This window comes from Echinops telfairi, unplaced genomic scaffold, assembly GCF_000313985.2.
Source record: "Echinops telfairi isolate 266 unplaced genomic scaffold, ASM31398v2 ScPeMD7_7421;HRSCAF=8459, whole genome shotgun sequence".
NCBI classification, from domain to species: Eukaryota; Metazoa; Chordata; class Mammalia; order Afrosoricida; family Tenrecidae; genus Echinops; species Echinops telfairi.
The window spans coordinates 2,922,648-2,937,243 of NW_022111321.1; the positions used below are offsets into that span (position 1 = coordinate 2,922,648).

General features: G+C 36.2%; 1 protein-coding gene across 1 annotated transcript in view; it reads right to left on the reverse strand.

Annotated features, from left to right (window-relative positions):
• The window catches only part of DHX36 (DEAH-box helicase 36), a 45,832-nt gene extending 34,625 nt beyond the window's left edge, over positions 1-11,207 (reverse strand). The window contains 7 exon segments of the mRNA XM_004709024.2: positions 1,848-2,014; positions 2,132-2,206; positions 2,763-2,842; positions 4,899-5,069; positions 6,379-6,417; positions 9,629-9,863; positions 11,091-11,207. Coding sequence (XP_004709081.1) covers positions 1,848-2,014; positions 2,132-2,206; positions 2,763-2,842; positions 4,899-5,069; positions 6,379-6,417; positions 9,629-9,863; positions 11,091-11,200 — 877 coding nt within the window. The 5' untranslated portion in view covers positions 11,201-11,207.
• Positions 11,208-14,596: the final 3,389 nt, after the last annotated feature.

Consider the following 14,596-nt stretch of genomic DNA (forward strand, 5'->3'; position numbering starts at 1 on the left):
AATAAATAAATAAATAAATAAAGTAAAAAAAAAAAAGATATGAAAACAAAAAAAAATGTGCTGAAAAACTCAGCTTATACAAGAAAAAAAAAAGAAAGAAAAAAAAACAAGTACATGTAGTTCACACTATAAACAAAAGCAATAATGAATCAGAGGTCAGACTATCTGCGTTGATTATTATAGCTCTGTCTTTCAAAATTCCCCTTTTATATACTTAAGCACAATATAATCTTAGTTCGAAGTTTTGATATTTAGAGAGAGAGGGAAAAGGGAAGACATGCCAAAATCTACCTCACAAAGTGCTAAAGATTAATGGAATACATTTTAAAGGATTCGTTAAGAACAAATACAAGAACATTTATTGAACATTGTTGTATTACATTTTACTTCCCTCCCTCTCCCAATTATAGAGACTCTCCCTATAGTACCCCTGTCCAAGCCATGCAAAAAACCCCCCAAGAAACAACCAAAAAATTTCCCACTGCCATCTAGTTGACTATGAGTCATAGGGACCTATTACAAAGTTTCTAAGACAATAAATGTTCAGAGGAGCACACAGACAGCCACCTCTTCCTCTGGAGGAGTCGCTGGTTGGCAGTTCAATACCTAACACACAGAACCACCCAGATTTTTTAAACAAGAGAGATTGTGGCATCATTGTGAAAGCAAGTTCTTCAAAGCTAGACAAATCTACATTCAAACCCTTTCATTTCTCTGCTTAATATGTAATCTAAAGTAAGCTCCTAATTGCTCTCAAATATCTTTCTCATTTGTAAAACTAGGAATAAAAATAGTACCCATCTCACAAGATTATGATGAGGGTAAAAGCACAGAGTACCAAATGTACTATCCAGGACACGGCAAATGCTCCAAAAGCAAGTCTTAGCAAACTGCCATACAATCCCATGACATTAGAGGACAGGCAAGGGGAAATCACAAAACATGCTTCCAAACCACAAGAAAAATCACAAAACTGTACCAAAACCCATTCAAATTTGTGGCTTGGAATCTATAATGCCATTTACATTATAAGTAGCCCTAAGAAGCTACATTGTCCCCCCCACCCCGAAAAGAACAGCAGCAGTTACACGTCTTCACTAAAGAGCATTGGTGCTGCTGCTAATATTTAAAATAGGTTCACTCCTCTCATCTTCAAATTAGGATAACACTAAAATAAAATTAATTACTCAGCAGTAACATTAACTAAACTTAGCATTATACTAGTTGCCATGGCATTTGAATCTAAAGTGAAGATTTCTCCTACAAAGGCATAAGTGCAGAGGAAATTCTTTCACCAACTGTAGGCTTTGATACTCACTGCCATTGAGTAAATGCTGAATCATAACAACCCTATAGGATAGGATAGAATTGCTTGTCTTTCTCCCGAAAAGCAGCTAGGGGTTTCAAACTGCAGACCTTGCGGATCACAGCCCAATATGTAACCATTACGGCAGTGGTAAAGTGATAGAAATGATAGAGAATTTTCTCCAACGACAGTCCCAAGGTCCTATTTTGAACTCTAAGGACTATGTACACAAATTTATTTGCTCAGTTTAAAGCAGTCTAATTAAAAAAAATTACAATACATCTAGAAACTGTTGCAAGTAGGAATGAGGTTTATTTAAGTTCATATTACACTTAAAATGTTATTGACTCACAGTATCAGAAGTTACTTTTGATAAAATGGAAATGGTTTAATGTTACTCTCCATTACAAATTTATCTCCATCTCTGACAAGCCAAAATTATGCTGTCTCTAAATGGAATGCTTAAAGATGTTAGTTAGTTATTCTTCTAAATTCCGTGGTTTTGAGATATTTTTACTAATCACCATTAAACTTTACCTACCAAAATATTCTGAAAATTTCTCCGCATTCAATGTGGCACTCATCAATATTACTTTCAGGTCAGGTCGAGAAGTGAGAAGATCTCTAATAACAGTCATTAAAACGTCTGACTGTAGATTTCGTTCATGGATTTCATCAAGGACAATATGACTCACACTGGTTAATTGCCTGAAGCAGAAGAGGAAAGCACATAACTCAGTATAATACTTAACTGTCTACCACAATTAGGAAAATCCACGTTAATTCTATTTTGTGATAATATTTAACTTAATGAAACGCACTCACGGGTCTGACTGGAGCCACTGAAGGATGATTCCGGTGGTACAGTATAAGATTGAGCCCTGTTTCCGTGGCAACCGACTACAAGGGAAGAACATGAATTAATTCTTTCTAAAACTTACCATGTTCTAAAAACTAACCATGTATTACAAAAGTTTTAATTTTATAACTCGTTACTAGAGCTATACTTTTGTTTCAGTTATGCTAACACCTACCACAGCAGTAGAAAATGCTACATTCAAGTTCATTACACATTATTTTGATGATTACAATATAATATTAATGACTTGGTTTTAAAGGTAACATTATATGGATCACTTAGTGGCCTAAATTTCTGTGAAAACTGCTCGTTTAAAAACCTAAATGCAATCTTGAACTCCAGAAGATGGTTAGAGAAACCTAATGGAGTGAGACAAGGCACAAAAGATACTGAACACTCAGATGGCAAAATAAATAAAACCAGGGAAGTGGACAGGTGGTCCTAAAAGGTAAAGGACACCAACAACTCCTTTCAGGGAAAGGGACAGTCTACTAATTCAAGTGCAGAAAAAAAAAAATTAAACCAGTCCGTAATATACACGCACATTTAGAAATGCCGGTCCAAATCTACCAGTAACAAGAAGTGCACAGTCTTTACCTCTGGAGACGAATCTGGTAGCCAGTACTGTTACCACCGCCACAAGACTCAGCCCTTTCTGCAGCCACTCGCTCAGCAACCTTTAATTCAAATCAGTAATTACACACACAGTTTCTGTTTGAACAAATATCCAGAACACCAGTAAAAAATTGGGGTTGTTTATAAAGTTTCTTCTTCAGGTGTTCAAAGAAGTCAATAACAAAAATAATTCATAGCTATATATATTAAAATCTAAGATTACCTAAATTTGTGTGTGTGCTCCACTTATGAGCTGTAGACTGCTTCTTACACTTTTCCTTTATTTCCTCTTATAATGTCCTTCAAGGTCAGATTTTCCTTCCTTGCTATTTTTAAAGTGCCTTCCTTTAGCAAAAACAAAAACCAATCCACTGCCATTGAGTCGATGCTGACTCACCCTGACCTTATACAGGGTTTCCAAGACTTAAAAACTTTATGTGAGCACCCAGCCTCATCTTTTCTCAGTGGATAAAGTAGTGAGTTTGAATTATTGACCTCTAGGACAGCACTTCAATGTTTAACCTGCACTGTCACCCTGGCCCTTTAGCAGACTCTAATTTTTATCTTCCATCTTGTTTTATTTAAAATAGTTGGACATCATAGTTTCTTATAACTGAGTATAATTTAAGACTGAATACAAGCTACTATCTTTTGTTTCTCCTGGTGATAATCAGTGTTGCTGATTTCCTAGTTTGGGGTTGAGTTCGGAAAGTCATGGTTGCCAAAAATCAACTCTGCATAAATGAAAAAAATATTATAATATAAAAAAATATTTATATCTAGTACATATTAATTTGACCATTATTTTACTTTTTGCTACTTGAAACTGCTTAGCTTCCAAAAGGCCTTGAGAGATTAAAACAAAAGTAACCTCATTATAGAGCTTCCTATTGTCAACATATATTATAACTGCCATATAAGTGAATATTTTAAGTACAGATCTTACAGCATTTCTTAGAAACAATAGCTTATAAATGAATATTCTGTAATGGGAAATATGTTGTGTTCCTAAAACGTCTGTTTCCTGAAAACAGATTCTACATGAAATCATTTGAGAAGTGATACACAGTACTAGCACAAAAGCAAAGATAGTCATAAATCTTCATAATTTAAACTTATGCTCAGAATTTTGTAACATGGAAATAAATTCACTTCACACGTTAAATATTATAGGAAACCCCAGTATCTTTAAATAATGTTTAACTTACATCAAATATATTTGCTATATTGATATAACTAAAACAAAAAAACAAACATGCAGACCCTCTATATTTGTGTTTGCCTTCTTCAAATTTAGAATGTATGAAAACAGTATCAGATAGCCCAGATTAATTGAAAAACCAAACAAGGTATAAAGCAAGGCTTTTTCATGATTAATTTTCCTATTGAACAGCTAACTGCATTCATAAAAGCAACCATCAAAAATGTAGCTTTAAAAATATGCTAAAAAGGTGAGAATGACTGTACAACTTCAAGAACTTAGTTGCGGTTATTAAACTGTACAAGTAGACGATTGTTGGACTGGTGTGTGCTCTGCTATGTGTATCTTCAACAGAAAAATAAAATCAATTATTAAGAGAAATACAGAAAACATCCATCTTTGACTAGCATCCAGTGCTGACATACTGAGAAACACACTCACTAAGGGCTGAAAACAGAGCAGAACGCATCAAGTATAAAACTGAAAGCATCTCATGATGGACATTATTTGTAGTTCGAATCTCTTCTCTAAACCTTTCCTACTAAAACTTGTCTGGATTTTTAGCTTACTTTAAACATCTATTATCTGCAGGGTGGTCATTCAATCGTTCGGTCTTTGCTATTGCTGGGTGTTGTTAATGCCAACTCAAAGCATCTTATATGACAGAGAACTGTCCCCTTACAGTTTTCCGGGCTACACTCTTTGCAAAAGGAGACTGCTAGGTCGTTCTCAGTGTGAACCTTTCAGGTAGTAGCCAACTGCTTAATCACTGCGCCACTAGGGCTCCTTCTCTGTTACTACCAAATAAACAAATCTTAAATCTAATTACGACTAAATCTTCACATCAGTCAGTTCCAGCAAGATTATCTGAAGGAGAATGAAAAGGAGGGGAATTTAAAAAAGGACAGTTTACTTACAGAAATGGCACTGATTCTTCTCGGCTGAGTACAAACTATCCTGCAGGCAGATCCTTTTCCTCGTTCAATGTAGTTATCCAAAATGAACTGAGTAACCTGCGTGGTTTTTCCACAACCAGTTTCACCACTTATTACCGTTACCTGATTGTTAGCAATCAAATCTACCAATTCCTAGTTCATAAGAAAATAAAGAAAAAACATTACATATTAAGTCTGAAACACAGCAACCAAAATTCTACCAAGTCAAGGATAAAAAACTTAAGAAACGTCTTAACATTTTTAGAAATTGGTTATGTACGATGCTAGCAGTTTAGGTATATGGATCTACCTGTTTATGAGATATAAGCAGAACCAAATTATGAACAGAATCAAGTGCTGGTAAAGAAAAACCCACTGCAAGAAGAAGACACTAACTAACAAGAATGTAGTACCACGCACAAGAAATAACGTGAATTTAAAAGGCATTAGCAATTGGGGTCACTTAAGTTTAGAGGTAACTTCCCGACACATTTAATGGCTATTAATGACATTACAGAACTTTTATTACTTTTCACAGATACAGCTGTACTGTCAGGACAAATTCTAAACAACACTATCAGAGAACAAAGAATAATAAAATTTATTTCATTAGTTCCCCTAAAGATAATTAAAGTTTTTAAATACCCAAACTTTAGGTATATGATAAATCTCCTTTTGGGTAAAGATTGTCCTTAAAATTTTTACACAAACACTAGTATTTTAACATTAAAAACACTCGTTAACAAAATCACCCAACTGTTTCAGAGGAGTATTTCACATTCACTTTCATCTACAATTTAACTTGAAAAGCTCCCCTTTAAAGGGTCCCCATTCCATTATAACACATTTCAGAATAATTTCCACATCTGAACACTGGAATGGTAACTATTAATTACTTTGAAGTGGAACGTGATTTATTCAACAAGCACTACAGAGGGCCTTTAAAACGCCAGGCACTGTTCAAGAACCATAAACCTGAGCCAGTTAGGCAGGGTCTTCATGCACACATACCTAGGAGCGGTAGACACAGAGAAATGACCAGAAGTAATAAATGGTATGAAGACCTCAATAAAGAAAGACTGGGAGAACAAAGAGGGATAGGGAACGATATTATTTGATACAGGATATTTCTGTGATAAAACACAAGGTAAGAGAACATACTATCAGGTGTTTCATCTTTAGTAAAAATGTTGAGACTTGAGTTGAATACAGCCAATTTACTCAAAGTAATTTATATGTGACAATTCTATTTTTAAATTCGGAAGCCTCCAATTATTGATATTAATCTGGGAAAATTTCATGATCACGAACAGTTTTTCTTTTTGTCCTTCAATCATTCAAAACAATGAACTAATTCATAATAACCTTTAGGAAGAGGTTCCTACATTTTTAGATACAGCTTTTAAAGTTTTATTTTTTAAAGAGCATTTTTGCAAAGAAAATCAAATAGTGTATATTTTACCTTTTGCATTCCATATGATGGCAACTTTTCCCGGAAATGCTGAAATTTTACCAAAAAACAAAAAAGATTTTAATTTTGACAAAAGAAATATCTGAACTATCATCTAAGTCATCAGAATATTATTAAAATAGAAAACACAATTCATTGTCAGAGTTATTTCTGACTCGGTGACCCTGTATTGTTTCTGAGGTTGTAAATCTTTATAGGAGCAGATAACCTCAATCTTTCTCCTGTAGAATGGCTGGTGGAAACAGCCATTGAAATTAGCACTGCACCACCAGCCTCGAAGTTAGCAGTTCAATGGTTATCCACCAGAGCCATCAGACACAGGTAAATACTCCAGAACGCAACAGTCAGTGTTTCACAGCCCAAGGGACATCTCAAGGCTTAAAAAAAATTCTTTACCAGAATTTATCGCTCCTTTTTTTCAGGGACACCCGAAAATAGAATTTTGACATCCAGAAAAATGGAGACAATTCCTTAAAATTAATGGCAGTGAAGCAGGATCTATTAACCAAGATTATTTTCATAATCTGTGAATTGCTTTCACTATGTTGTTCTATTTCTACCTTAATTGATTTCTCAGATTTCATTTCTACACATTTTTAATCCATCTATCAATCCACTGACTAATCCATTAGATATAGGAACTGACTAAAAGATAGGGTAAGCATTACTGATCCACGGTAACCAAATTTTGTATCTAAAAATTAAGATACAATAATTATTTAACAAAAGATGTCTTCAAATGTATTTAAGAAAAAGAGGCATAAAAGATAAACCAGTTTTATTGAAAAGAAGAAAAAGTACATAAAATTAGGACAAACCCAGGTAGTCTATTGTTGCTATTCTTTTTATGGTGCAATAACTCTTACCAATACCACAAAAACAAGTCAATGTAAGAATTTAAATAAATTGCTTGAAATAACCTTGTACATAACCTTCTATAACCGTCTTTAAACTATATAAGATTTAATAACATCTAAAGATATTACTCTTTGCAGTAAAATGTAGCCATCTACCGCACTGTACTTAAAATGAGCATTATCAATATTTGCTTTCTTTAAAAATAAATGATTCTTAAGATTTTCATTGCAGCAGTCTAGCCCAAGAGAGCCAAACCTCTATTCCCTAATTGCTGATATATGAGATTATAAACTGCCTAAGAACAGACAATGTCTTCTAGTTCTCAGATAATTTAGCAAATAACTCACTGCTACCCAGTCAATTCTGACACACAGCAGCCCAATTGGGCAGGGGATAAAGACCTCTAAGTTTCCGAGATTGTGAATCATTATGGGAGCAAAAAGGCTCATCTTTCTCCAGAGCAGTGGCTAGTAGACTAGAATTGCTGACCTTGTGATTAGCAGTCCAATGTGTAATCCACTACACCACCACCTAGATAAGCAGTTCTCAACCTGTGGATCACCACCCCTTTGGGGGTTAAACGACCCTTTCACAGAGGTCGCTTAAGACCATCAGAAAAAACTCATTTCCGATGGTCTTAGGAACCGAGACACCGCTCCTCTTTCTCCAGGCAGATACTACACATGCAGATAAGCCCACATACAAGTACCTGGTGTGAAGACTGTTCCCCATGCTACACCACACTTCAAGACAAAATTTCATTTATTTGTAATTAGAAATAAACATTTCACAATGCACAATTACATATTGTTTTTGTGATTAATCACTATGCTTTGTGTTCAATTTGTAACAATGAAAATACCTCCTGCATATTAGATATTTACATTACGATTCCTAACAGTAGCAAAATTACAGTTATGAAGTAGCAATGAAAATAATTTTATGGTTGGGGGGGTCACCAAACACGAGGAACTGTATTAAAGGGTCACGGCACTAGGAAGGTTGAGAACCACTGACCTAGATGGTAGAAATTAAGAAAACTGTGATATAAAAAGACATAGCACATTACTAAGTATTAAGAAGTTGAGCTCCCACCACACCTTAATTTAGAGTTATTACCTATGCAACCTTAGGAAGGGAACTTAACCTAACCATCTTTTTTCCTCCTCTGTAGAGTTGCTGGCAGATTCAATGATATAGTACATCTAAGGAATTTACAAAAATGACTGGACATGTATTACACATACCCCCCCACCCCAATTTCTTCTGAACTAGCTTATCCATCTTGACTATTTGAGCCATGATCTTGACACAAAGGTAAGACTTTTCTTGTTCTTAAGAGTAACAGAGAAACTTCCCTTTCTGAATTCTGAATTCATTTTTAGACCATACATGAAATTTCCTACATTCTCAAATCATATTTTTATTTAACAGGCATCACAGAGAGCCACAAAGGGTGGCTTTAGAACCACCTCAGTTCAAGAACCCCACTCTTCATCTGTCACATCTATGGATCCTTTCTTTCCTACAAAGATGTCATTATGCTTTCTCCAAAATCATACTACATATTTATAGCTGTGGACCTCAGAATTCCCTTAATAGTTCTTTTTGAAATAAAAATAGGTGAACCTTTTACTACATCTATGTCTAGCATGTTCTCAAAGCTAAAATGTGTTTTTCTTGTTTGGAAGTCACTTTCAAGTATCATGTAGCCTCACAAGGAAAGAAAGTACTGAAGCATTGTAGTGTTCACATAGCTCAAGCTTTAAAGCCAGTAAACATGAGTGTGCCACCTAACTTTCCCAGGAAGGGAAGAAACTTTATAACTCTAACATCTTTGACTCAGTAATTCATGGTAACCCCACGTGTTGCAGAACAGAGCTGTGCTCCTCTGGGTTTTCAGGTTAGTGACCTTTGAAAACGTGACCTCAAAGTCTTTCTTCTAAGACATCTCAAGATGGGCTTCAAACCTCCAATCTTCTGGTACCTAGTTGAGCACTTACCCATTTTCACCACTCAGAGACTTGCCCTGATTGGAATCAACTCAGCAGCAACTAATTTGACTCAGTAATTACTGATGTCTCATTAAACTGGCTTAGAAAAATTAAGCTCAAGCCAGTTTTTTTTTTATACGAACATTTCATGTCCTTACTACATAAGCTGCTGAAAATGAAGTAGACAGTAGGGTATGCATAATTTTTATCTCACTGCTTTTCTCAACTACTCTTAAAAAAAACTCAGGGGGAAAAATCTCCATATGGAATGCCGGTGAGAAAACACCTCAAAGACCTACTTCAAAGTGTAAATACATTTATATCAAGCAAAAGAAGATGGTAAGTATTAATAGTAATAGTAGTAAGTTTTTTCACATCTTGCTTATTACCTGCATTTCGATATATCGAGGGTCAGTTTTTTTCCGCTGTAAATCTTCTAACAGTTGTTGATCTAAGGTTACATTTGGTTCATTTTCTTGCAAGAGATATTCAGAATCACGATCAATATATGATCTGTCCTTGCTTTTAAATGTTACTTTTTCTTGGTCTATCAATTTCTTTTTCTGGTCCTCAAGTTTCTTCTCTGAGCTTGGTTTGTTCTCGGTAGGAATTTCAGTACCATATCTATTGTAACAAAATTAAAAAGTCAAAGAGCTAGTCCTGCAACAAAATAAATCAGCACATTTGTGGTAGTTACGTAATCCGTTGTTAGAGAGTAGAGTGAAGGGGTGGAGTTTAGTCGGTCAATTGGGTTTCAGGTTGATGACCGCTTTGGAGGCACTAAGGAGGTAAATAGCTCACTAGAGGCGGGACACACAAGACACTCCCTACTAGACATTACTGATAATGAGCCAATTGGAGATATGCTAATGCAGCCAGAGCCCTGGAGCTGAAGGAGCCATGTGGAGACCCACACCAGCACTAAGATGCTTCCACCACCACTGGATCTACAAGACTTTCCACCCACTGGCCTGTGACCTTCCTACATTTGGCACCATTGCATATGTTGCATGAGTCTGAAAAGGAATTTATAGATTGGTATCGGACATATGGGCTAATAACGGACTTACAGACTTGCACTGGACTGGGCTGGGATGTTTTCTCAATGTACAATTACTCTTTGTTATAAAGTTCTCTCATACACATATGAGTACTTCTCTAGTCAACCCAGAACACAGTATTATTTAAATATTCCAAAAGCACCAATAATGAAAAAGTTTTATTCTTTTTCTTAGTAGACTAACTATAAAGTATAGTTCTTATAATGAACTGAAATTCTTCTACTCTTTAAGTAAATATTGCCAGATATTTCTTGGGTTTGTTATTAAAATAAAAGAAATTAAAGTCTACACAGGGTTGTCCATCCTCCACTGCAGCACTGCAATGACGCAATGATTTTTTGCTTTGATTAGCTTTTGCTTTTTAAGACTGTTTTATTTCACGGCTTTATTTTCTTTCGATCACTGTTCCCAATCTATAAATTCAACATTACACAGTCCTAAAAAATTTCTGCGAACTTTCCCCTAAATACAGTTTCTAAAACCCTACTAAAATAATAACAACATATTTAACTTCCAATAAGCCTTTCCCCAGGGGGGATTTCTGAAATGCTAACAATGGGTACATATAACAAAAAAGAATAAATTTCATAGGCTGACCATGTATCATCTACATTTTTTGTCTTCTACTAAATCTACTATGTGTATATAAAAGGGGGAGGATCCCTACTTCAAAGCTAAATTTCACTTACTAAAGTGCCTAAAGCAGTTGTTTGTAATATCTTTGCTCATTCTTCAAAAGCCTATACTACATGCCCGTGCGCACACAAACACACACATATATATTTTTTACCCATGATCCTCAGGAGCAAACCAGGATATTTGTGCTTCTGAATCTTTATCACTCTTAGCTTGGACAGAATTCAGTAACTGCACAATTTGCTCTTCTCGGTGCTCATCCATGTGTACTACAGCTCTCTTTTATGAAAAGGAAAAAATATTTTTATCAACATTAAAATAGTGCATGCAAAATTACTACTGGCTAACAAAAGACTGAACAAAAGGAAAGTATCGCGATCAACATAAACGACTAAAAGTTAAAGTCATTTGTCCTTTAGTCTAATTAATTCCATGTCTTCAACCTAATTTATGTAACTGTCCTTTTAAATTGTTTTCTATTACATATCTATTCAAATTAGAATACAATAGGCTCACCCACACCTCCCCACAAAGTATATTCATGTCCTTTCTGAAAACTTCAGTCCTTTTCCTACAATATTTACACATGAACTATAACACTTTCTGTCTTAAATGTTAAAGACTCACAATTAAAGTTATTAAAACCCAACTGCTATTAAAAACAAAAAAACAAGTAGAAAACTGGGAACATTTGACTGTGATGAAGTTTTATACTACTGATCTTACAGGATGAGGAAGAATTTAAGCATTTAGGGCAAGCTCAGAAGGAGAAAATTCAAAGACATCAGAACTTCATGGAGATGGTAAGAAAATGTGGTCCATGGATTAGGTGCTTCAGAAAAGGCGAAAGGAAATGTAGAAACCTTAAGTATATACCTAGGAAATACAGTTACAAAGTTAAAGAAGTACAAATGTCTAAAACTCCTCTTTTTGGAAACTTTCATCTTCAGAAATGACAAATTTAAAACAAACTCTTTGAAATCTATGATCCTACAAACCTCAGGATCTTTAAAATTTAGGATAATGTGCATGTCAATCCACAGGCAATGGGAAACATTTGAAGAGCAATGAAAATTAGCACCTATAAGAACTAAAGGCGAGGAACGTGAATAAAATCATTAGAAATGGAGAGTAAAACCACCTTATGATGTGATGCCTATTGAAAGGGGCTAAGGAAGAGGAGTTCAAGAGAAAAAAGAAGCAAAGACCTCTTTGGTGTGAGGAGAGCAGTCACACTAATTACAGGGCTGCTGCTGACTATGTGTTGAGCAAGGGCTGGTAGAGGTCACAGCAGGATGGTGAGTTACAGATCACTAATAACAATGGTGGAATTTAAGTAATTACATTAAAACAAAAATACACACCCATTGACAGGGGATCATATAACTCAAGGTCCCTCCACATGCTAGAGAGTAGAACTGCTCTAGTTTTTAACAGTAGTTCAGGAAGTCTCTCATTTACAGCACTGGGTGCACTGTAACTAAAGCACTTCAGTGGGCCACCAAATGTAAACCGTACTACAGATGTGGGAATAAGAAACTGGATCTCTGGAGACACTTTGCTTTCAGAGTTCATATTAGAAATTAGAAATTTCAGACATCAAAGACAAAAAAACATACCACTGTGTGCTCACCTTCCCAACATGATCGCTGAAGACAAATGGATGCATAAGCAAAAGTGCTGAAGAAAGCTGATGGTGCCTGGCTATCAAAAAGATATAGCCTCTGGGGTCTTAAAGGCTTGAAGGTAAACAAGTGGCCATCTAGCTCAGAAGCAACAATGCCCACATGAAAGAAGCACACCAGCCTGTGTGATCACGAGGTGTCCAAGGGATCAAGTATCAGGAATCAAAGAACAAAAAATCACATCATTGTGAATGACGGGGAGTGCAGATTGGGGACCCAAGGCCCATCTGTAGGCAACTGGACATCCCCTTCCAGAAGAGTCTCGGGAGGAGATGAGCCAGTCAGGGTGTAGTATAACAACAATGAAACATACAACTTTCCTCTAGTTCCTAAATGCTTCCCCCTCCCCCCCACTATCATGATCCCAATTCTACCTTACAAATCTGGCTAGACCAGAGGATGTACACTGGTACAGATAGGAACTGGAAATACAGGGAATCCAGGACAGATGATCCCTTCAAGACCAGTGCTGAGAGTGGCGATACCGGGAGGGTGGGGTAGAAAGGATCTACATATAACCTCCTCCCTGGGGGATGGACAACAGAAAAGTGGGTGAAGGGAGACGTCAGACAGTGTAAGATATGACAAAATAACAAAAATTTACAAATTATCAAGGGTTCATGAAGGAGGGGGAGCGGGGAAGAAGGGGAAAAATGAGGAGCTGTTACCATGGCTCAAGTAGAAAGCAAATGTTTTGAGAATGATGATGGCAACAAACGTACAAATGTGCTTGACACAACGGATGGATGTATGAATTGTGATGAGTGGTATGAGCCCTCAATAAAATGATTAGAAAAATAGAGATTTGCAGAAAATTGTTCTGCAAAGAAGTAAAAGTGAAAATCACAGGTCTATATGAACTATCTTAGTTTAGAGCAAAGGTTCTAAACTGGGACCAAATAATTAAACTAAACATGCAATCAAAAATCAATTGAAAAACAAATGCCTAATTAACCCAAAGGGTTACTGACAGTGCTTGCCCTTGCAGCCTTCTCAGGCAAAAAGGGTCTGAAACCGTGGAAACAGTAAGGCCCAAAAAGACAAACAAGAAACAATAAACAAGTTACAATAAGAGAAGCAGCAAGATAATACAAATAAGAAATAAGAAGTTAACTCCATCAGAATTTTTAAAAAGGACATTAATAAGTCAGGAGTATAAAATTGCAGTAAAATTAGGGTTGAGAGCAAAGAAAACATTGAATCCAACACCTGGGTGGTTCAAAATGACAGTCAATAATTATATTTTAAAAAATTGGTGACAAGAAAGGGCATAGGAAGGAAGGAGGCGCTGGGGTAAGGAGATACTAACAATGGTCACATTAGTTTAAGAACAACATCTATGGAGCAGGCAACTTTGTTTTTACCACCAAACAACCCAATGAAAACCAGTTCCATTTCTTCATCTTTTCTTCACTCCCTAACCCACTGCAATCTTTTTACTTCTTTGAATCCGCAGAAAGGAGTCCCAAGGTGGTGCAAGTGCTTGACGACTCACCCGAATGCTGGTGCTGTGAGCCCATTCCAGGGGAACTGGAAGACAGGGCCGGCAAGGTTTCCTAGCAGGTCACAGCCTTGGAAACCCTAAGACGCAGTCCTACTGACACTCATCGGTCACCTGGGGTTGCAACCAACTTGAGCAGAACAATGTTCCAAAGAAAGGGCTCCTATCACAGTCACGAAAGACCTTGTTAACCCAGCACATTCTCCACGCGGGTCTTCCTTGACACCTGTGTAGCATTGACAACCACTATCCATTCTCCTTATTTTCAAAACTCTTCTCTGGTAGTTCCCTCCTACTTTGGTAACCTTTTCATCCGCAGCACCTTGAATTTCTGAGTTCTGTATCTACAGCCTTGCTACTCAGTCATTAATGACAATCCTTTCAACAGAGGCAAGAACATTTTAATAATTATATATGTGACACAGGTGTCACGACTATTTTCAGATCATACGATAGAATGCAAGAATGAAATAA